Here is a 22,407-nt window from a genome sequence, read left to right on the forward strand (position 1 = left end):
GGTGGTGATGAACAGAGTGTCTGAATTAAGCAGACCACTCTTACCCAGTCCAAAGATCAGGGCTTGATCCATCACCGTTATTTATCTCACTGCCCCATCCCAGCTCAGAACCTGGCTACATGCAAATTAGTCTGTTCCTGTCCCAGTGCATGATGGGAACAGGGCAAACCAAACTACCAAGCCAATTCTTATACTGGGAAGGAAACAAGCTTCCGGGGACCGGTTTCTGGCATTTTAGCCGTCGTCGGCCCGGCTTGCTTGAATCCTGATGGTGCAATGAGCAAGGGACTCACATCTGAGTATACCCTTCCACGCTTATGGTGGACAAAATGATTCAGAAAAGGGGGTGGTGATGAACAGAGTGTCTGAATTAAGCAGTCTCTTTTGACTCAGCCATTCTCAGGCTTCTGAGAAGCCTTTGCAGGACAAACAGGATGGAACATTTTGAGGAGTGTTACTCCTTTGATCGTCTCAGGGCAAGGAAGCCCTCTGCTTCTTTCGAGCAAGTAGACAGAGATGACTGAACACTTACAATTCGAGTACTCACCTCCTACGATGAAAATACAAACGTTTGTTTCCCTCCTTTCTCCTCTCTTCATCTGTTTCTTTTGGGGTTCAGGCAACTTACAAATGTTGCACGATGAGGTAGGGAAAGAAGTTATTATACAGATCATTCCGGAAAGTAATTTATTCAGTCACATTAACAAAAAAGGTTTCTTAACTTTTTCATGGTTGAAAAGAAAGTTCCAGAACCCACTGAAGACCTCACACATGAAGTTAGACGACTTCCAACTGAAAGTTTCTTGCATTTTTCTCAGAACAAAAAATGCAGGACCATCCTCCCTGGATGCATCTCAATGAAAATACTTCCTGCAAATCTTCTCACAATAATGCTGGCTTTATACCTTGGCTCTAAGGAGCATGCATGCTAAGGTTTTGAAACACCAAACTGAGCGATTTAGAGTGAATGAATGGGGCTAATTTCATTCTTCAATTTCATTACCCATTAACCTGCATTAGAATGGAGAAGGTTTTGATGGGAAGAAAGATAAAACAACATGATTTTTAGTTTGGAAATCAGGATTCCCCCTTCTAACTCAGGAAAGGTGGCGTACATGGAGATGCAGAAGTGTCCCGGTGTGTTTTCCTATCATTTAGGAAGGTAAATTCATCTAAAATAGCCGCGAGGGAGGAGTGTCTTCTAACTCAACTGACATAGTCAGACAACAGGAGAAATGCTTTAGTGCTTTCCAAATATCCAAGTTCCTCACTATGAAGGCAAAGGATATTCAAACAAAAAGTATGTCAAATTATAAATGATCCAATGCTGGAAAAATTCTTTAAAAAAGGGCTGAATTTTTTTCAGGTCCCAGTGTTTCAATTTAATTGCAGGCCTTTCACTTTCTTTTAACATCTTGCACCAGTTACACATACACCAACCAAAACATCGGTGCAACAACCACACCCAGTCCAGACTGGTTCGTCAGAAGGGAGGGCAGAGGGAGGGGTCATTCCTTGCGATGCAGCACCGATCCACATATTCTGCATTCTTTCCTTAATAGCTTCAAGTTCGTATTAGCTACCTGTTAGGACCTGTTTTGATTAATACACTTGGATAACGCCCTCCTGGTTCAGTACCACTTTCTGTTTTATAGTCCCCATTTCCATTTTCCTGGAATTTTGGGATTGTTGGGGATATTGTGCCAGAATTTAGAATTTTGGCCTGTATCTCACCTCATACCCTCCATAAATCCAGGAATTACTCGTTAAAGTACATGGGGAATAACATGCAAACCAAGGAACACTGGGTCCTTTCCCACAGAAAGATTATATATTCCGGGGTCTTTACCTCATATATTTTCCACCAACTCTTAGCAGATTAAAAATGCATGCGGACCAATGATTTGCTTAACGGCGTGCGGAAACGCACCTGGTAAACCAGACCTGATGTTTCTGTACCCAGTAATGCTAGGTGAGGAAAACACCATCTCACTGACAATGAGTCAGAGTGTTATCACCCTTTTTGGGTACTACTCTGAGTTTTGATGGCCCCTGTTTCGTTTTAACTCATTTGTACCAAAGCCTATGATTCATGCACCAAGTACAACTAAACATCCAGCTTTCTCAGACCTAGAGTTTCCTGTTGTACACCCATGACTCAGATAGCATAGGCAGTTACTCTTACATCTTTGCAACATAAAGTGCACTCATAACACTTTTTCAATGCGAGCTCCCAACCTTGGAAACAGGAAACACCAGCTGGCTGAGGCGCTTCATCTCGTCCTTCTTCGACATGATGAGATTTTCCTTCCTGCAGCAAAAAGATACACTAATGAGAATCTATCCCACTGTATCCCTTCATTGGTCAATATGCTTTCCTCAGAGGTACTAGTGGGCCCTACTTTGCAATTGTGCAATGTATTAGTTTTCAAAGATGGCTACTCTATTCTGATGCAAAGCAGTGGCTTCTATTTTAGTGTTTCTTCTATTTCTGTGGTGCCCATTGCAGTCATCCTTACACCCACGTTTTGATGGCAGCTTGCTTACATTGAATAGATTGTTATTTATTCACAGTGTTAAAAAAAGGATTGATAAAAAAGCAAAAGAAAATGAACTGAGCTTTATGTATCTTTGGAAAGGAAGTGAAAATGTACAGAAAATAAGCTGACTTCTGTAGATTCAAAAAGACCTCCCACTACAAGAGTCTACACGTAGCATCCTAAGAGATTATTTAACATAATGTCTATATAGAATCAAACACAAATTGAGTAGTAAATGTTCAGGGAGCCTAGGTCTACACTTGTGTACCATCTGAGCCACATAGTTGGGTGTCCACCCGGCTCCTTTACTTAGATTGGTGAGCATTAAGGTTTGGCCCTGTCACTTAACTCAAATGGGTGATGCTGGAAGTGGTAGAGGGGTGCTAGCTTGCTCTGTTTACCTGAGAAAGTCTTTCTTTGTGTCCAGCTGGCGACGGCTGAAAGCAGCACTCTCCCGAGCTCGCTTGCGGTAGAGGGCCTGAATCATAATATCCGACTGTTGCAGGCGCCTGAAGCCTCTGCGGATCACACTGGCATAAGTTTCAGCGGAATGGGTGGTCTCTGAAAGCTAAGGAAATTGGGGCCATATGTATGAACACATTTTCCCATAGACACAGAATGTGTAAATCCCTTTGATACATCTGGCCCATGGTGAGGTTAACGCTATCCCCTCCCCATGTGTTTGACTGACTGACCACCCCATCCCACTCTACCCCTCCATTTGAGTTAGCATTTGTGGAATTCATTATGCAGGTAGACTTTAATTCAATATAATACCCGTAGGGCTGTACCTGTTGGAATCCTGCATGAAGAAGAGTTAGAATACGGCTGGTTTGAGAGTGTTTGTCCTGCACAGCCCTGCTAAGGAACATTGCCTGTTTGTATTTTGTTGAGGGGGGAGCCACCGCAGGTTTTACCTGCTGCAGCTGGGGACAGACTACATGTCCCACAACAATTCTCTGTTCTCCAGCACCTGAGCCTGATTAACTGCATTCAAGGCACAGCGAGCTTCCGCAGCGTGGGCAAAGCCCGGACCCGTCCCATCCTGCACTCGTCAGCACCAGGAAGAGGAAGGGCGGGGCCACCCGCTTTGGTTTGCTGCAGAAGGCCCCTGGCTACCATCTTACTTGCATGTTTCTATTTTTCCAAACTGCAGATCCCTGCTGGTCTCGGCTCCGAAGCTCAAGCCACCTTTCTTATGGGACAACTGGCCCTGGTGAGTCTGGCCTTTTATCTTCTTACTTTAGCTGCCGGTGGCAGGTCGTGACTTTGGGGACCTTTGAGGGGGCCACTGATAGGGTTTAATTGCCAATGTTACAATTGCAGGAGCCTGCAAATGTGGGATGAACTGGATTATTTTGAGCTGAACCAAGTCTTCTGGTACTGGTAGGGCATATCGGGAAAGGTCGGGTCAGGCATCTATAGTTTATTTGGTTATCTCTTTGAGGGTCTCTAGCAATTATGGTTAAAAGGAAAACACTAGGGAATAAGTTCCCTGTTCCTACTCCCAAGCCAAGCGATACAACTTTGAGCTCTTTCTTAGTCCGGGCATTAGGTGTTGGCTCGAAGAAGATTGAGCGTGCCGAAAGATGACTATTCAGTGATCATGGTCTAGCAGTTGATGATTTATTATCTTTCCCTAGTGTAACCACCAACCAACCTGTAAATGCTGACCCCAAGGGCCCATTGAAACACTTCTTACATCTGTGGAAAAGGCTTCGGTTACGCTTGCAAGTCCCCTCGGTGTGTTCCCAATGCTTCCCCCTCCAGCGATAATAGTACTTGCACTAAGTGTAAGTGGACATCAAAGCACTGGGGCTCTGGCCCTCCCAGTCCAGGGCCCTCATGAAGTAACGACCCTGGCAAGTCGATGAATTCTTTTTCATTGCTCCCAAAAATGATCATTCATATTGACTGGAACGATGTTTTGTCTCAAATTGAGTTATTGGTTTAGAAATGTGTGTGTACCCTGATAGAAAAGCTAAACTCACAAAAGCTTATGGTAAGGCGGGAGACCCCCAGTAGTAAACCAGACGCCTGTTAACACCCATTTGGCCAAGGATGATTCCTGCTTTATTTGTGCGGCATCCCCCCTAAATCTGGGTATGGTGATGGACCAGGCCAACTCCGCAATGAGTCAAGTGGGCGTCCCCATACAAGGTTGGTTTCAGTCAAGCCCGGAGAGCCTGGGAGGTCGGCTTTGAGAGCTGGCCCCAAAATCAGGTCTATGGCTGGGGTGGCCAGAGGGCCTCACAGCGAGCGTCAACAAAGGCTAATTTCTGCCACTGGCGAATCCGATAGTCATATGATTCCGCTACTTAAGATCCCTCCTGATTGCTGTCCTTATGTTGCTGTTCTCAGTGGTGTTCCCTCTCTTCGGGGCTCTAGCAAAGAATCTTTTGCCTACCTTAAAAACAAACTAAGTTATTGGTTGGCATCCAATACTAATTTCTCTTTATTAGAATACAAGGATATCCTGCTATTGAGGAGGGTGGGATAGGTTGGACCTAGGGTCAAACACATTATTGGGGATTAAATGGTCAATAATTGTAGGACTACCGCTCTTGCTAAAAGGATGATTGGCTGTGCTTTGCAAAATTTTGTTTACAGAGAGATTACATTTCTTTAGTCCCCTTTGGCTTCTTTTATATGCCTTTCCAGTCGGTGAGGTGGAGTCCCTCTGGTCCTGTTACCTATAGGGCGACCAGTCCTGCTCCAGTGCCCTTTTCTACCTCCAATAGGCTTCTACCTTTAACCTATCTATATGTTCAGGATTGATGCCCAATTGCAAACAACAATTAGGATACTCCCTCATCCAATAGATCTGCCAGTGTAGAGATCCAGACCAATTTTTGCCAGATGTCAGCTGTCCCTAATTCAACAACAACTGTCTATTCTAGCCCAGTAAATATTCATACTGACGTCTGTGTAGCATCAATCAAACTTAATGACCTCTTCTCTATCCGGTCAATAAGCTCTAGGTACTTTCGATCTAGACCCTCCCACCACCAGCCCTCCTAACTTTACAAAGTTGATTTCTTGGAATGTTGCTTGGTTAGCTTTTAAGCTCACTTGCCCGTTATGGGGTTCATTTATAGACCTGTTTAATATGTGTGTATTCCAAGAGATGTGTGCAGTGGCCCTGCGACTTTGTACAGAGTACGCAAATTATTTTGTCCCTGCTGTTTCCTTAGGTAGAGGTAGGCCCTTGGGGGCATTTTGACTGTTTGGGTCAAGACTACACTTTGCAGCACAGTTAAGATGGTACTTTTTATTTTTTTAACTCTTTTTATTAACATTGCTCAATAGACCATACACCACACAAATGGCTTGCAGTGACATACAATCAATTGAATACACTACATCAATGCTAGGAATCGACCAGAGGGAACAAAAAACAATGACAGCCCAGGGGGCGTTTCTCCAGATGGACTTGCACCCCATAACAAATACATGTAGCTAGTAGCACCACCCAGGCCACACAACACAGTGCCCGCCACACCCTTATGGCTGGTGTACGTCATCTCCCATGCAAATCCCCCTGTACCTCTGCCAGGGCGTCCATATTTTCTTCCACTTCTTAAAACACACCCTACTTTTGTACACGGTTTCTTCTGCCCACTGGCACCAGTCAAGGTCTCGCCTCCATTCTTCCAGTGTCAGAGGTAAGGACGCCCCCACCCCCTGGCTATATTTTGCTTGGCTATCCATGCTGCAAGAGCCAACCAAATGCCCACATATCTGGACCAAAAAGAAGCCCCCTTCATCATTAGTAGAAGCTATTTAGCGTCCATGGATATTGGCACTCCCAACACCTCAGACATGTATCAGTGACTCTCTTCCAGGACCTTGTGATTTCCGGACATTCCCATAGTATGTATAGGAAGGTACCCTCCCGCTGGCATCCCCGACACACAATGCTGTTGGGTCCCTTACCAGAAGATGGTACTTTCGAACACCCTAGAAGCCCAATGCATCTCCTTTCAGGTGACGTGTTCCTTTTGTAACATGTGTATTGCAAACCCAGGAGTAAAGGAGATGAGTCCCATGTATTTGAGCTGATCCCAGCCCATCTGGCTGATGTGCATGCTAATCCCTACATGATAGTTGCAGGTGATTTTTTTTCTCACAACAATTTTATTGATGAAGATGAGCATATGAAATAGAGTGCCACCCCACAGTCAGGATGATACCACCAGACATTTTGATATAATCTCAACATAGGACTGAGTGTCCAATCGAGGAACCAATGCTACTCAAGGATACAAGGAAACAGTTACCCCACCTTCATCTCTTTAGTTATCCACCCACCCAACTCCCAGAACCCTCCCTGGAACCCACCCTAACCCCATGCATGTGTGTACGAACTGTGCTGATGTAAGTTCTTGATGAGGCAATTGTATGCGTAGGAAATGGGTTTCGCCGGACCATATGGGGCTAAAGGTCTTCCTCTTGTTCCGCCGGGGGGTCCAGTATCAAGCCCCTGTAGTCCGCCCACCTCTTCCATACCTTAAAGTGCTTGCGGGGGCATCCCCGTGCTTCAAAGATCGGTCTCTCCAGACCCATACAGAAGTCTATGCCAGCCTTCCATGCACTCAGGGGGGGGGGGGGGGGGGCACGTCCCTCCATGCTCGGGCCAGGTCCCTTTTGGCTACCACCAGCCTCAGGAGGAGCAGGTGTCGCTTGTAAATATTGCCACCAACCCCCTCCAGGACGTGCAACAGGCCCAGGCGATGAGTACGGGGGAGGGTCCAGCCCAGCACCTCCGATAGGCATCCCCATACACCCCTCCAGAAGCCAATCAGTTTGGAGCATGACCATACCGTGTGGAGCAGCGTACCCACCTCCGCCCCACATCGCAGACACTCTGGGGACTCAATCAGGCCTGCCCTCCACAGTCGCTCACGGGTATAGTAGGCTCTATGAAGAATCTTGAATTGTATTAGCCGAAACCGTATTGCGATAGCCGCTCCCTTCGGGGATTCTAAGGCCTCCCGCCAATCATCCTCATCTAACGGACCGACATCCGCCTCCCAGGTTGTCTTCAGTGGAAGAAGGGTGGAGGAGCAGTGGGTGACCATCGTCTGGTAGATTCGCGATACTTTTTTATCCCCGAGGTCACCCATGAAGACCTTCGCCTCAATCGGGCTAAATTCAGGGAGTGAGTCAAGGTTGGTGATACTGGGCGTCAGTGCATGCCGGAATTGTAGGTATCGAAAAAATTGAGATTGGGGCATATCGAATTCGGTGCTAAGTACCTGGAAGGACTTGAGCGTCGTCCCGGACATCACCTGGCCCAGCTGCGAGATACCTATTGCCTCCCAGCCATCGAAGCCTGATAGCTTAGACAGTTTGGGTAGCATACCGTTACGCCACAGTGGCGTTTCCGCGGTCAGTCTGCCCCACCAGCCCATGCGACGCAAGGCCTGTCGCCATACAGCAAAGACAAGTTTAGTGACCCTCGGTAACGAACGACGCAGCCGGGGTGAGTAGAGGATGGTGTGGAGCGAGTTATCGCCCATCAATGTACGTTCCAGGGCATAGGCTGGGTCTCCACCGTCACCATACCACCATTCGTTCGGAATGAGAAGATGAGCGGCTTGATAATACGACTGCAGATCCGAGGTGGCCAAACCCCCACAGTAGGTGGACAAAAAACACGTACGCAGCGCCACCCTTGCGGCACCTCCAGCCCAAAGAAAGCGGCCCAAAACCGAGTTGACCTGCCTAAACCACTGGGGTGGGATAGGATACGGATGATTCTGTAGTTGATAGAGTAGGCGCGGGAGCGCAACCATCTTGAAAATTGCAGATCGGCCAAAGATTGACAAGGGCATTCAAGACCAAGTTTTTACATCTGTCTGGACCCGCTCCCAGACGGGCAGGAGGTTGCGTTCCCAGGCAGTGTCCGCCGAGTCCGAGAGAAATACCCCAAGGTACTTCAGACCAGCTGTAGCCACCCGCAGCCCCGAAGCCCAGGGATCCGTCACCGTGCCTCCTTCCAGCACCCACAGAGTGGATTTATGTAGGTTCAGATATAAGCCTGAAGCCTCCCCAAATAGTTGCATAACCTCTAGGACACGCGGGCCTGAGCGCTGCCGGTCAGTAAGAAAGAAAAGGACATCGTCCGCGTATAACGCAATCTTATCCGACAGGGTGGCATTCCACACAAAGCCCCGAATCAGCGCATCCAGGCGCACTCTGGCAGCTAGGGGCTCCATGGCCAGAGCAAATAAGTAGGGGGAAAGAGGGCACCCCTGTCTGGTCCCGCGGCCAATGCGAAATGTCTCTGACACCGCCCCGGCGACCCGCACCGAGGCTGTGATGTCTGTATATAGGAGCCTGACATATGACAGGAAAACCGGGCCCAGGTTGAGACAAGGCAGCAATGCAAATAAGTACGACCAGCTAACAGAGTCGAAGGCCTTGTTAATATCAGCCAGCAACAACGCCGCCTGGTCCCCCAAGGCCCCAACAGCGTCGATCGCCACCTGCGCACGTCGGATATTATGTCTTGTTGCCCTGTGGGGCATAAAACCTGCTTGGTCCGAATGGACTAAGTCCGTGATATGTGGAGCCAGTCGGTTCTCCAGGGCCTTGGCCAATATCTTAGCCTCAATATTAATTAAGGAGATGGGTCTATACGAGTCTTGACTATCTGGGGGTCTACCAGGCTTCTGAAAGACCACTATTTCGGCATGGCGCCAGTCCGGGGGCAGTACACCCCGCACACGTGCCACCTCAAGCACCCGGCGATAGTGTGGCCCCAGCTGCACATGAAATTTTTTAAAGAACTCACACGGGTAGCCATTCGGGCCAGGGGCCTTACCAGCATTGAGCTGCCCCAGAGCGTCTCCCAGCTCCTCAGCTGTGAGGAGTGCATCTAGGGCCTTCTTGGTCTCGTCTGATACCGGTACAGGTGGCAACTCTGCGAGAAAACGGGCTAGCTCGCCCTCTGACAATTGGTCGCGTGGGGCATACTGGGCTGTAAAGTATGTGGCGAAGCTCGCCGCCAACTCGTTTGGGTCGGTCAGGACCTCCCCACTGTCATTCGTGAGACCCCGCAGCATGATGGGTTGGAAGTTGTGTTGGCACAGTCTATGGAGCATTGAGCATGACTTGTCCCCCCATTGGTACACCCTACTTCTCGTGGCCAGCCACGCCTGTTTGGCTTCATCCATCAACAAGGATGCGTATGATTGCTGTGCCTGCAGAAGCCGCCGTAACCCGACTTCATCGCCTCCCTCGCGGTTTTCTTGTTCCAGGGTCGCCACTCGCGCAGCCGCCTCTGTAGTCTGTGCTCGACGCTCCCTACGGGCCGCTGAGCACCATGCGATATCTACTCCCCGTAAGGTAGGCTTCATAGCCTCCCACACCACTCCCACATCGACACCCTCTACCAGGTTTTCACGCCAATAGTGGTCTATGGCTTCTCGCAAGTGTTTAGTATAGGCAGGTTGCAGGAGATGCCACGAGGACATCCTCCATCGAAACGGCTGTCGTTTCCGAAGGAGGTCTACTCTAACTGAGACTGGGGAGTGGTCGGACAGGCCCCTCGGCAAGATTTCAGCGCTCTTCACTCTACACAAGCATTCTCTAGGCACAAACACACAATCCAACCGCGAGAAGGAGCCATGGACAGCTGATACATATGTATACTCACGGGCTGCAGGGTGCATATGCCGCCAAGCATCCACCCAGCCCAGCCCCTCACTCATAGCACACAATCTGGTGGGTGGAGGGGAAGGGGGGTCTCGGTCACTGCCTGACGTCTCCGGCGATCCACACATACGTCCATCACGTCATTCCAATCTCCCCCGATCACTGCCAGTGATCCGGAGACATCCTCCCACACTGCAAACAGCCTCTCAGCCAGGGCCCACTGCAGGGGGGGGGCGTAAACACTCCCAAACACCACAGGCTCTGTGCCCACCATGCCCTTAACAAACAGGTAACGACCCTGAGGATCCACCCATTGCACCTCATGGATGTACGCCACCCTGCGGTGTATCAATATGGCCACTCCCCTAGATCCCCTGGAAAACCCCGCATGGAAAGCCTGCTGATAACCAAACCTCTGTAGGCCCAGTGCCTTTGTGCCCATCATGTGAGTTTCTTGAAGCAACAGCACATCTGCAACCTCCTTTTTCCCCCAGCGTAGCACTGCCCCACGTTTAATTTTGTCCAGGAGACCCCTGACATTCCACGTAATCACTCGCATAGAGTCTTCAGGGAGTCTATGAATCGTTTCAGCCATAGTCCATTGGGATCCAGCATGCGATCCCCCTACGCCAGCGCCACCCATCGCATACCATACGGAACATCGTTGCGACACACACATGCATTCTACTTTCTACCCCAGAAAAAACCCCTAACCCCACAGTCCCACAGTCCCCAACAGTTCCCATCCCCAACTCAGCAGCCACATCCCCGGCCGCCCACGCCCCGCCTCCCCCCACCCTATACCTCAATGAACTATGAAGTACCTGTCGCGGCATGGGTAGTCTCGAGACCAAAACAGAGGGCCCGGGCCCACCCATACCAATGGATCCCAACATCCCAAAAAGAACAGTGAACTCACCCCCCTCCCTCAGTGTCCCTCTCACTAATGGGAGAGTGGTAGCCCCTACTATGTAGTCCCCGAATCCCCCACCCCACAACCCTATCCACGATCAGAAGACAGAAGCAGTACTGTCTCAAGGCAGCAATACAGCTAGTGATTCAATGTGTCCCAGGCAACTGGGTGCACTCAGCCAGGATTTACAGCATTAACAGCAGAAGAGGGAGCCGAGGCCCCGGAGTCTTCAGTGATCCGTTCCAGACTGATCCGAATCCTCGGTTCTACCATTGTCCTGCGTGCCATCGACCGAGGCCGCGCGCTTGCGCGACTTGGATCGCTTGTTCCGTCTGCTCCTCGCCGTCCGGTCTCTCTGTGCCTGTGGTGACCCCTCGGGAGAGCCCGGATTAAGCCCTGGTTGGGAATTCGGTCTGAGCCGCACTGTTTCATCCGTCCACCTGAAAAGGTCCTCCGGTGTGTCAAAGAACAGTGTCTGCGATTGAAAGATCACCCTCAGCCGCGCCGGGTATAGCAGGAAATACTGGAGCTTAAGGCCTCTCAACTTTGCCTTTGCGGCCAGGAAAGAATAGCGCTGCTGCTGTACAAGTTTGGTATAGTCAGGGAAAATCATTATCTTTCGGTTTTCATAGAGGAGGGCTTCCTTGGTTCTAGCTTCCCTCAGTATGGCGTCCCTGTCATGATAATTCAGCAGCCTAGCGATTACCGCCCTAGGCCGTTCGCCCTCAGGTGGCCTTTGAGTCAAGGCGCGGTGTGCTCTCTCAATAATGAAGCAGGCAGATAGCGTCCCTGGGGGCATCCATGTCTCTAGCCACTGCGTGAGGAATTGTTCCATACTGCCCTTTTCACAGCGCTCCGGAAAGCCAAGGAAGCGGAGGTTGTTGCGGCGTGCCCGCCCTTCGGCATCCTCCACGCGGAGCGCTGTGGTCCGCTGCGCAGTTTCCATTGCCGCCATTTTCTTTTTAAGGGTACTCACATCTTCTTCCACAACCGACACCCTGGATTCGGCCTCCGTAATTCGCGCCACGGCATTTCTCAGGTCCTGGCGCAGCAGGGTCACGTCTGCGCCAACCGCCCCTATTTTGGCGTCTAGCATGTCCCTTGACTGGGTGATGGCCGCCATAAGGGCTGCATTGTCCGGCCCCCCCCCCAGGTGGACCACTCCCCGACGGTCCAGGGCCCCCACCGGGCCCCGTAAATTTATCGATCGTTACTTGCTTGGTGGGGCCTCCACCTCCTCTGGTCATGACTGCTGAGATTATAAGGGCCACGTAAAGTGAAAATGTACGTGTGGGACCACAACTGCCCTCGTCGAAGTCTATCCAAAGGGGGGGGGGACCAATACACAGCCACTGGCCCCCGGGTGGGTCCTGGAAGGGTCACTCCGGTATGGCCCAGGTCCGGATTCAGAACGGGGCGGGCCTCGATTACTGCCCCCAAGAGCTGCCCCCCCCCCAGCCGCCAACGGGCAGGGCCCTCCGCGACCAGCAACCCTCTCCCTCAAGGTGTACAGCCCGAGTGTGCCCTGCGCTACCGTGCCGGTGTCCCCTCCGGTCCTGGGGGGGGGGGGGGGGGAGGGGGGGGGGGGGGAGGGGGGGGGGGGGGGAGGGCCACTACTCATGATTGCCGCCAGTCGCCCTGCAGGTCAGCTGTGCCCCGGCCGTCCACTGCTGGGCGGGACCACCAAGACGTCTGTCCCTCTCCGAGTCCGCAGGCCCCCGGTTGACACGGGGCCGCGAAAATCGAGGTCCCGGCTGCGCCTGGGCCACCAGGCCGCCGCAACTGTTCCCGACTGTTTGCTGCACCCGGGCCTCCTCTCGATCTAGCCGGGCCCCGGGATAAGAATCGCCAGCAGTTCCTCTGCGTCCTTCTGTGTCTAGGATCGCTGAATGTCGCGGCCGTCACCAGGCCAGGCGACTCACGTCGCGGCTCCCCGGCCGGGGAGCACCAAAATCGAGGCCCCGGCTGCTCCTCAGCCCTCCAGGCCGCACCTCTCGCCCCGCAGCCCAGCCCGGTCCAGGATCGCGGGACCACCGCTGAGCACACCGGAGGGTCCCTGGCACTTCTAGCAGCATTCGCCCCGCTTCGGTTGTGGGGTTTGGGGTCGGGGACCAGGATAATTAGCCGGATTGATGGCGGGCTGGCGGGAGCTCTAGCAAGCTGCGACCGCCATCTCCGCTTGCGTAGCCACGCCACGTTGCAGGTGATTTTAACAGTAAATTTGAGTCTTTGTCTTCCACTTGTGAAGACCTTAGTATCAAGGAGGAACATGTTTGGGAGCGCCCGGGACTCACATTAGCACCTGTGAAATGATGGTCTGCTGCAGTGTTGCAGTTAAATGCTTTCACCCTCAGGTTTGGCCTTCAGACCTCTAATGGGAGAACCAAATCTGACAAAGAAGGGAAAGATACATTTAACTGCTTGCATTGCTCCAGCCTGATAGATTATATTCTTTTGGATATTAGGCTTTGGCTAGTTTTAGATGATATGGTGGGAATTCCGAGGCAGGATAGTGCCCATAATGCTTTGAGCCTTACACTGGCAGCGTTGGGTCATTTTCTCCCTATAGGCCCTAATGCAATTTTAGATCAGAGACTGGTCCAAGTCAGTAATCGGCATAGACACAAGTGGAGTATGGTAGTGGAGTCAGATGAAACCCTTGAGAGGGTCTTTCATATTATAATAGCAGGACTGAAAGCAGTGGCAGGAGGAACAGTACCTAGTACGTGCCAGGACCTTAGTGAGGCTGTTAGTGCATCATATAATTTAATGTTTGCATCCCTCATGGCATTACTCACCAAGGAATCTCGAGGTGCTAAAACTAGGAATTAGGAGGACTCCTGATACACCAAGCCCTGTAAGGAAGCTAAGCATGGACTGTTGGAAACTATTAGATTAGGGCACAGATTTGAAGTTCGGGCACCTAGGAATCTTTACAAAGACACCACCACCAAAGCTAAAAGAGCATGGGAATGCAGAAGATGGGCCTAATGCTGAATGCTGCCAAAAGTAGAGACTACCGTACCTTCTGGTGTGTGGCAGCTGGTGGTGATCTAAAAAGCCTTTCTGCACTTGAGACTAATATACGAGCCAATGATTAGGTCAAACATTTCACCGAGCTGTATGCTGGGGATACAAATCAACCACTGCCTAACCAGTGTTCTGGAGAGAATGGCGTAGACCCAGCTGTAGATGTGGTTCTACGCCAGACCGTAGCTGATGGTGATGAACACTCTATAGCATTGCAGCTTGTACATCCTATAACGACCCTTGAAATCTCTAAAGCAGTTGACATGATTACACCCAATAAAGCTCTGGACAAAGTCCCTGGTGACTTGTTCAAGATTTAAAAAGGATATTTGGTGCCCCTATTTTGTTTTATTTTTCAACACCTTATTGGCTGTTGCTCCCCTGCCTTAAACTTGGGCTTGGGTAGAGATAATCCCTATTTTTACAAAAGGCTGTAGATCGTCTCCTGATAACTACAGATCAGTCTTATTGATAGTGCCCAAAAATAGTTGGCCATATTATCCTGAACAGGCTGAATGGATGGATGGTAGATGCAGATATTCTGTCCCCACTGCAAGCAGGCTTTAGAGAAGGCATGGGTACAAAACAACAGGCCCTTCACTTCCAATTGCTATATTGGAAGTATGTTTTGCTGAGGGGAGGTAGTCTTTAAGTAATTTTTGTTGACCTCCGATCAGCATTTGATTTAGTACCTAGAGAAACCTTATACAGGGTTTTGGCGGAGTTGGGTGTCCCTGCCTATCTTCTCAATATTATCACCAGACTGCATTCAAATAATTATACGCAGGTTAGGCGCCGACCCCAGGGTGAGCAAATAATTATAAGCAGGTTAGGTGCGGACCCCAGGGTGAGCTAACGGACTCCATTCCTGTAAATTGGGGAGTGAGGCAGGATGGTAAAGCACTCGCAAACGGGAAGGGGTTCCCCGGGGACTCTCTTCCCCTTTATGAATGCATGCGTAAATATGTTTTAAGGGCTGGCAGTGGTACCAGGTACCGCTGACTGCCTTTAAAAGATGGAACTGAAAAGTTTCATTTTTATTTTTTAGATGCATCCTGTTTTCCTTTAACGAAAACGGGCGGCATTAAAAAAAACTGCTTTATTTAAAAGCAGTCCCAGACATGGAGGTCTGCTGACCTCAGCAGGCCACCATCCCTGAGAGTGCTGGCCATTCCCATTGGGGTCGCAAATTGCGCCAGCCTCATTAATATGCATGAGGCATGCAATGTGCGACCCCATTGGGAATCGCAAACAGTGTCTCAGATTGTAAATTGCAACTCGCTATTTGTCACAATTTGCGAGTTGCAAATTCCAATGGTTGTACACCAGACCTAGTATCTCATCTAGAATGTTGTGAGGGTGATGTTCAACTTTTGGAGGGCCATTAGGTGCCAGTCCTCCTGTTTGCGGGCGATACCCTTTTACTCTCCAGAACACCAATGTTTGCCCAAAAACTTCTGGACCACCTCAGGTTTTTTGCAAACAGTGTGGGCTGAAGATTAATTTTAAAAAAGCCAAATATATGGTATGTAATCCTTGCTCATCATCCAGTCCAACTCCTGCTCTTAATGGGGAATGCTTGGAACAGGTTAGAATGTTTGACTACCTGGGGGTGATTCTCTCTGAACGATTTGATTCCCTACCGCACATCCAAAAGTGCAAGATTAAACTTGAACACTACTGTGGGGCTATTTTGAGGGCTTTTCGTGCATCCACATATAGCCTAATTACTCCATCCCTCAAGATATGTAGGTTCCAGGCACTGGGTGCTTCCTTACATGGAGCTGAACTATGGGGTAAAGCAGATGTCAGGTCTTCTGTGCAAGTAGAAAATCGTTTTATGAGAAGCCTACATAATCTCCCAGCAAGCACTCCGCTACACCCATTGCGGCTATACTATGGGCTGAGGTGCATTAGTGATATAGTAGCCTTGAAACCCCCATTATACTTGCAGAGAATATGGACAGTCCCGGAAATCCCCAAAATCCCAGGGGCTAGTAAGATTTCTTGGCTTAAGTCAGTCAGGGATTGCCTGAGAAAGATTGGGCTGGGTAATCTTTGGTCGACACCAACAGAAGTTACATCCATCTCAAAGCAAGTCCTGAAAAAAGCCTTTTTGCAGCATGCTGATTTGCAGACTTTAAGCCATTTTTGAATTAAATTAAGTCCTCCCCCCTCCCCCACACACACCCACAGGGCTAGGATTCTGTTTATTACATTTCGCCTATGGATGCTAACCACATGTGCTTTTACTGCCACATGGAAAAGTGGAAACCCTGCTCTTGTTAAAACCTGTCCATTTTGTCCTGGAGAGGTAGAAACGGTTTAACATCTTATCTTATTTTGCCCAGTCTATCATGGCTACAGGGGGAAGTGGATACTCCCACTATGTATTGTATTGGATTCGCCACTATCCTTTTTAATCGAAATTAACAGACTAACATGTTCACTTCTCAAATTCCATATTAAACTATACTAATATACTACCCAAATAACTGAATAACATATCCAATACTCAAATTACTTCATATTTTTTTTACTATACTACTTTTCAACAGTAATCCTTTATGGGTTCCGGAGTGGCGTGCTACTTGCCAGAAAAGCGATTCAACACCCATCAGGGGTAACAAGTGCTATATGAATGCAAATCTTTCTTTCCCTTTTATCCCTCCGCTAATATGAATCTCAAGCTTTTCACACTGACCAGTCCATCTTGACAACTAATGCATTTCAACTGAACAGCCCAATTCAATCCCCAACGACCCAGCTGACTGCATGGGTCACATATGGTATCAGAATGTTGCAACCAAAATATTGAGTGACAGACATTATGTCCTAAATATCGTTTACAAAAATATTACCTATTGAAGTTAAGAATACAAAATGTATACCCAACAGAATGATATTTTTGCAAACAAAATTTAGGACACAGTATTCCCATCAGACGATATTGTTGCTAAAAATATTTTGACATACAACCTGCGGAACAACCATCAGGCAGTTCTCCACCCTCCGTACCGCCCCTGCCAAGCTTGAACCTATAAAGGATATGACATGGGCTTCTGGATCTCTGTCCACTTGACCAGCCTGTCGTGTCCGGTACTTTGCTGGGCATCCCACTGCTGCAGGTAATGCTGGACCAGTGGGCTGTGGCCTTTCAAATTGAAAAGATTGTGCATAAAGTCTGGCCCAGGGCATGCCGGGTGAGACTGAAAGTAGTAGGGAGAGAAAAAAAAATGTGTAAATTAGAAATACCACCAGAGTAAGCATGTATCTAGCTGTGCACACTTTGTGGGGGAAATCTTACCTCTTTTGCCACCAAAACTGACCGCATCTCAAATAGTTGCGGCTTTGATGGAACTGCTTCCTTCAGTGGAGCACCTTTGTCGGTCTTCAACTGGAGTGGTTTCTGTACAGTGGCTGAAAAGAAACTACTGCTAAGTGAGAATACACATTTTGTCCTTCCAGGTAAAACGAAGGGGTTATTAAAGGTAACTCCAGGTTGCTAGCACCGGTGGGCTCAGTTGTGTATTCAAAAGTGAACACAAGTGCTCCTGGTCACTATGCTGATCTATTCCCCATATTATAGGGCCACTGAGCTCTTGGGCACTACAGACAGGCTGGTCCAGCCCTAGTATTAAAGGTAGAGGGGACACCGAGCTTCAGGGCACTACAGACTGGCAGATCCAGTCCAGGGATTAAAGGTAGCGGGTCACAGAGCCCCAGTGCACCAGAGAAAGACTACTATCAGAAGAAGGGGGGGCATAGACTTCCAGGTCACAAAGACAGGTAGGTCCAGTTCTAGTGTTAGAGCCAGGACTGTGGGACTCTCTGGTCCCGTCCTTTTATTAACAGAAGGGAGATACAGAAATGCGCTTCACTAGGGGCAGATTGATTCCGTTCTGTTAAAAAACAAAGGTAAGGAAAACACAGAGCACTAGGTCACTAGAGATAGGCTGGTGCACCATGGTATTAGAGGCAGAGGGATCACAATCCACTAGAGGCAGGCTTGTCAAGTCATGGTGATCTAGGATGAGAGCACAGAGCTCAAGGTCACTGGAGCAGGCTGGTCGGAGCTAGGTAGCTTTAATGTAAGGGACAAAAGAGAGTTTGAACTCATGAGGGACAGGCCAATCCAGCTGCATGTCTGTATGGGAATAGTGAGGACACAGCAAAAGAGTCGAGTGTATTCATCAACTCTGCCAGAACACTCCTACCTGGCATAAACCATGAGCTGGACACACCGCGCTCTTCCTTGGACAGGTCGCTCATCGAGCTGATAAGGTTGGAGGAATCCTTGCTTTGTTTCAGATCATGTGATAGTGAGCACTGAGAAACAAGAAGAGGAGATCTCACTTTAATATGACAATTCCTTGAGAGTGAACCAGTACTATTTCTATTCTGTTGCTAAAGTTGGAAAAATCCCACTATGTTCCTTGTTCTATGTGGCATCTTCCAGACTAATCGATTTCAGAAAGTGACACTACCTACTCGGTTGATTAGCATGTATATAACTTAAGCACCACGCCTCACATATCTCAAACAGTAGAATAGTCAAAATGCTTCCCAGGAGATACAATACTAAATGACTGTGGTGCTGTGTTACATCCCATCCACTTTACTGCTGAAGATGGAATTACTCCAGTTTGCCACAACGGAGCTAAACCTGCATTATTATGGTACCTCTTTTAAACGATGAATGTCTTGCACTGACCATAAAAGAATGAAGCTAATATCTAACTTTAGAGTAGATGCCATGTCACTATGGTACTCTCAGCATATTATTTTGGTACTCCTGTGAATACCCTGCTGCCGATTCAAGAATTAATGTATTATGTCTCAAGAGGAAGCACCATATTAGCACAGTACTATTTTAAAACAATACATGCCCTACACAGCCCTTTTCACCTGGTTAGAAGTAAGGTTCCACTGATTAGAAGTAAGGTTCCTGGTTTGAACATATATTTTTTCGTAAATTTATTTTGTATTTGGGAATATTTTCTTTAAGCATTTTATCTGTATATCTTCACATTTATTTTGTGGTCCATAAAAAAATCTAGCTGCATCTACTAGTTTTTTCATATTTATACAAAAAAGAAGACATATGGTAGGATGCATGTAGGGTTTACACATCAAAACAATACTTTTCCATTACATTAATTTTCAACTGTGATGTCTATAGAATTTCTATAGAGCGTAGACCTGAAAGAATCCAACCCAAAATATTAGTTTTAATAGTACGAGTGTACCCAGTGACTTATTTAATACTGCTGTTAATTTTAGAAATGTTTTTAAATTGTTAATTAAGATTGGAACAAAATAGTTATTTTGTTTAATAACCTAACAGACTAGTTGACTAGTGTGAAATTTGATGGATTGTATACAATGGAAACTGAAGTTCTGCACAGCTGTGTGTGGAAGTTGACACTGCCCATAAATATACAGTGCATCTAGTTCTGGGAGTGAGAAGAGAAATAGGTTGTTTTTCAACGTTGAGAAACTGAGCAGATGGATTCCTTCTTGACAGAAAAACAAACATTGATGCAACTTCCAGAGCAGAATGAGCGACTCCCCCCCCCCCCCCCCCACACCATCCCCATCCTCAAGAGATCCTTCCACGTAGAGACGGTCAGGGCAGGAGATAGGACTTTCGCGCCATAGCCATCAAAGCATGCTTAATTGCACCAGAGAATGCCGAGCTACAGGTACAATCTAAATTGCAGCCATATGTTTATGCTTCCTCTAGCGATTGGGAAACCTTATATGTAATATTTCCGTCATCTTCCAGAGTACGAACATAAACCCCATTAATGATTATATTGCACACAACTAGTACGGAATATTCACAACAGATTTTGCAAAAGTGCAGCAAAGTGAAGCTTTACAGAGATCACACTCCACTTCATGCTGGCAAATATTACTTTCCAAATTAAGTTGGCAAGCAAGCCCCAAATAATGGGTTGTGCCCGCCTTCAGAAGGAACCCAATAATTCAGAGTTGAGGACCCTGAAACGTGAACTAGATAAACTTCGGAGGTCCATGCACAACGGTACTGCCACTGCCAGATAAGTAGCTTAGATTAGGAAGGCAATGAAGGTTTGTTGGCTAAAAGCCTACAAAATTCCTGTGCTAATGGGGAGCAGGCTTGGGTAGAATTACATGAGGCCCTAAAAACAAAAGTTCCAACAAAATTTTGTAAACTTGTCAAGAAAAAAAGAAAAAAATTAGATCAAAATACCCGAGAAGAGTTTACGGCAGTCACCCCCTCCGTGGACGCAATATATCCTTAATTTGTACAATCCCGGAAAAATGGAAGGTGATCAGGAGCCTCCACTTGAAGAATTATCAGATTGTGCCAGTGCAATCCAAAGTATTTAATCTTGGGCTGATGCTACATTCAAGGCTTCAATTAAACACATTTTAGCGTCTTTTAGAGCTGCGGGAGCTCCCAGCCTGAACGGCATCTCTACAAGGATATTTTAAAATGCTGCAGAAGAATGGGCCACCCTTCTTAATCCACATTTTAACAAGCATTTGCAATGCAATAGGACTCGCATTAGGAAAGTTTAAACTATTGGTATTGTAAATGACAATTTTTTTATTTCTGTGTTGGTTTCGAAAATTGCAAAATTAATAGCTTTGTCGTTTACAATTCCAATACTTTTAATTTATGCAAATGTGACACCTATAGCATTTGTAATGCAACATGTTTTGTATTTACGTGACTTAGATGTATTGATATTACAAATAACAATGGCTTTTCATTTTTTTAAATAATAAAAACTTAAATTAAAGTTAATGTAATTCATAATGGCCATAGCTTAAACGTTTGTAAATAACTTATGTGAAGATTATGTTCAGTGTTTTTTATTGTGACGAAAATCCAAGAACAGAAGTGAAAAATTAACATCTTTTTGTGACATGTGTAATAAAACTTGAAACATTGAGAAGACATATTTGAACTAGTTGCTGTTGAATGGTAGCACAGATTGATGCTGTGGTGGCGCTGAGTGATGTTCTGTTGGTGACGAGTGATGCTGTGGCGTTCAGTGATGCTGTGGTAGCGCATAGTGATGTTGTGGTAGCGCATAGTGATGTTGTGGTGCCCCTGAGTGATGATGTGGTGTCCCTGAGTGATGCTGTGGTGGTGCGATAGATAGATAGAGTGAGGGCGATAGACAGATAGAGGGAGGGGGATAGATAGATAAATAGAGTGAGTGTGATAGATAGAGTGAGGGCGATAGATAAACAGATAGAGTGAGGGCGATAGATAGACAGATAGAGTGAGGGCGATAGATAGATAGAGTGAGGGTGATAGATAGAGTGAGGGCGATAGATAGATATAGATAGAGTGAGGGCGATAGATAGATATAGATAGAGTGAGGGCGATAGATAGATATAGATAGAGTGAGGGCGATAGATAGATATAGATAGAGTGAGGGCGATAGATAGATAGAAGTAAGGGCGATAGATAGAGTGAGGGCGATAGATAGAGTGAGGGCGATAGATAGATATAGATAGAGTGAGGGCGATAGATAGATATAGATAGAGTGAGGGCGATAGATAGATATAGATAGAGTGAGGGCGATAGATAGATAGAAGTAAGGGCGATAGATAGAGTGAGGGCGATAGATAGAGTGAGGCGATATAGATAGATAGATAAAGTGAGGGCGATAGATAGATAGATAGATAGATAGATAGAGTGAGGGCGATAGATAGATAGATATAGATAGAGTGAGGGCGATAGATAGATAAATAGAAGTGAGGGCGATAGATAGAGTGAGGGCGATAGATAGATAGAAGTGAGGGCGATAGACGGATAGAGTGAGGGCGATAGATGGATAGATAGATAGATAGATAGATAGATAGATAGATAGATAGATAGATAGATAGATAGATAGATAGATAGATAGAGTGAGGGTGATAGATAGAGTGAGGGCGATAGATAGATATGGAGAAGTGTGGCTCACGGTGTAGAGCAGGCAGACCCGGAAGCTGAGGTCAGACCCGGGACCAGGGTTCAATTCCCGACGCGGCAGGGTCTTGAGCTCAAATGTCCACGGACTCGATAATTCTCGCTTCGGTGCCTGCTCTAATCATGGGTTCTCACTCTGCAACTCTGGACATTAAGCTTGCTTAATCTTCACAATGGCCCCCCTGCGGCGGGATGCCTGGCTTTCACCTTGGGGATGCCCTGTAGGGGCTATCTGACAGGGAAAAGCCAGGACGGGTTCCCAAGGCAAGCGCCGGGAAACCTCCGGG

General features: G+C 47.7%; 1 protein-coding gene across 1 annotated transcript in view; it reads right to left on the reverse strand.

The window, feature by feature from the left end:
- The window catches only part of FAM227A (family with sequence similarity 227 member A), an 86,729-nt gene that overhangs the window by 12,410 nt on the left and 51,912 nt on the right, over positions 1-22,407 (reverse strand). The window contains exons 12-16 of the mRNA XM_086963354.1: positions 18,363-18,474; positions 17,453-17,565; positions 17,197-17,354; positions 2,942-3,094; positions 2,239-2,311 (exon numbers count right to left, since the gene is read on the reverse strand). Coding sequence (XP_086819480.1) covers positions 2,239-2,311; positions 2,942-3,094; positions 17,197-17,354; positions 17,453-17,565; positions 18,363-18,474 — 609 coding nt within the window. The remainder of the gene's footprint in view (positions 1-2,238; positions 2,312-2,941; positions 3,095-17,196; positions 17,355-17,452; positions 17,566-18,362; positions 18,475-22,407) is intronic.

The sequence above is a fragment of the Lissotriton vulgaris genome, chromosome 1_1 (genome assembly GCF_964263255.1).
Source record: "Lissotriton vulgaris chromosome 1_1, aLisVul1.2, whole genome shotgun sequence".
NCBI lineage: Eukaryota > Metazoa > Chordata > Amphibia > Caudata > Salamandridae > Lissotriton > Lissotriton vulgaris.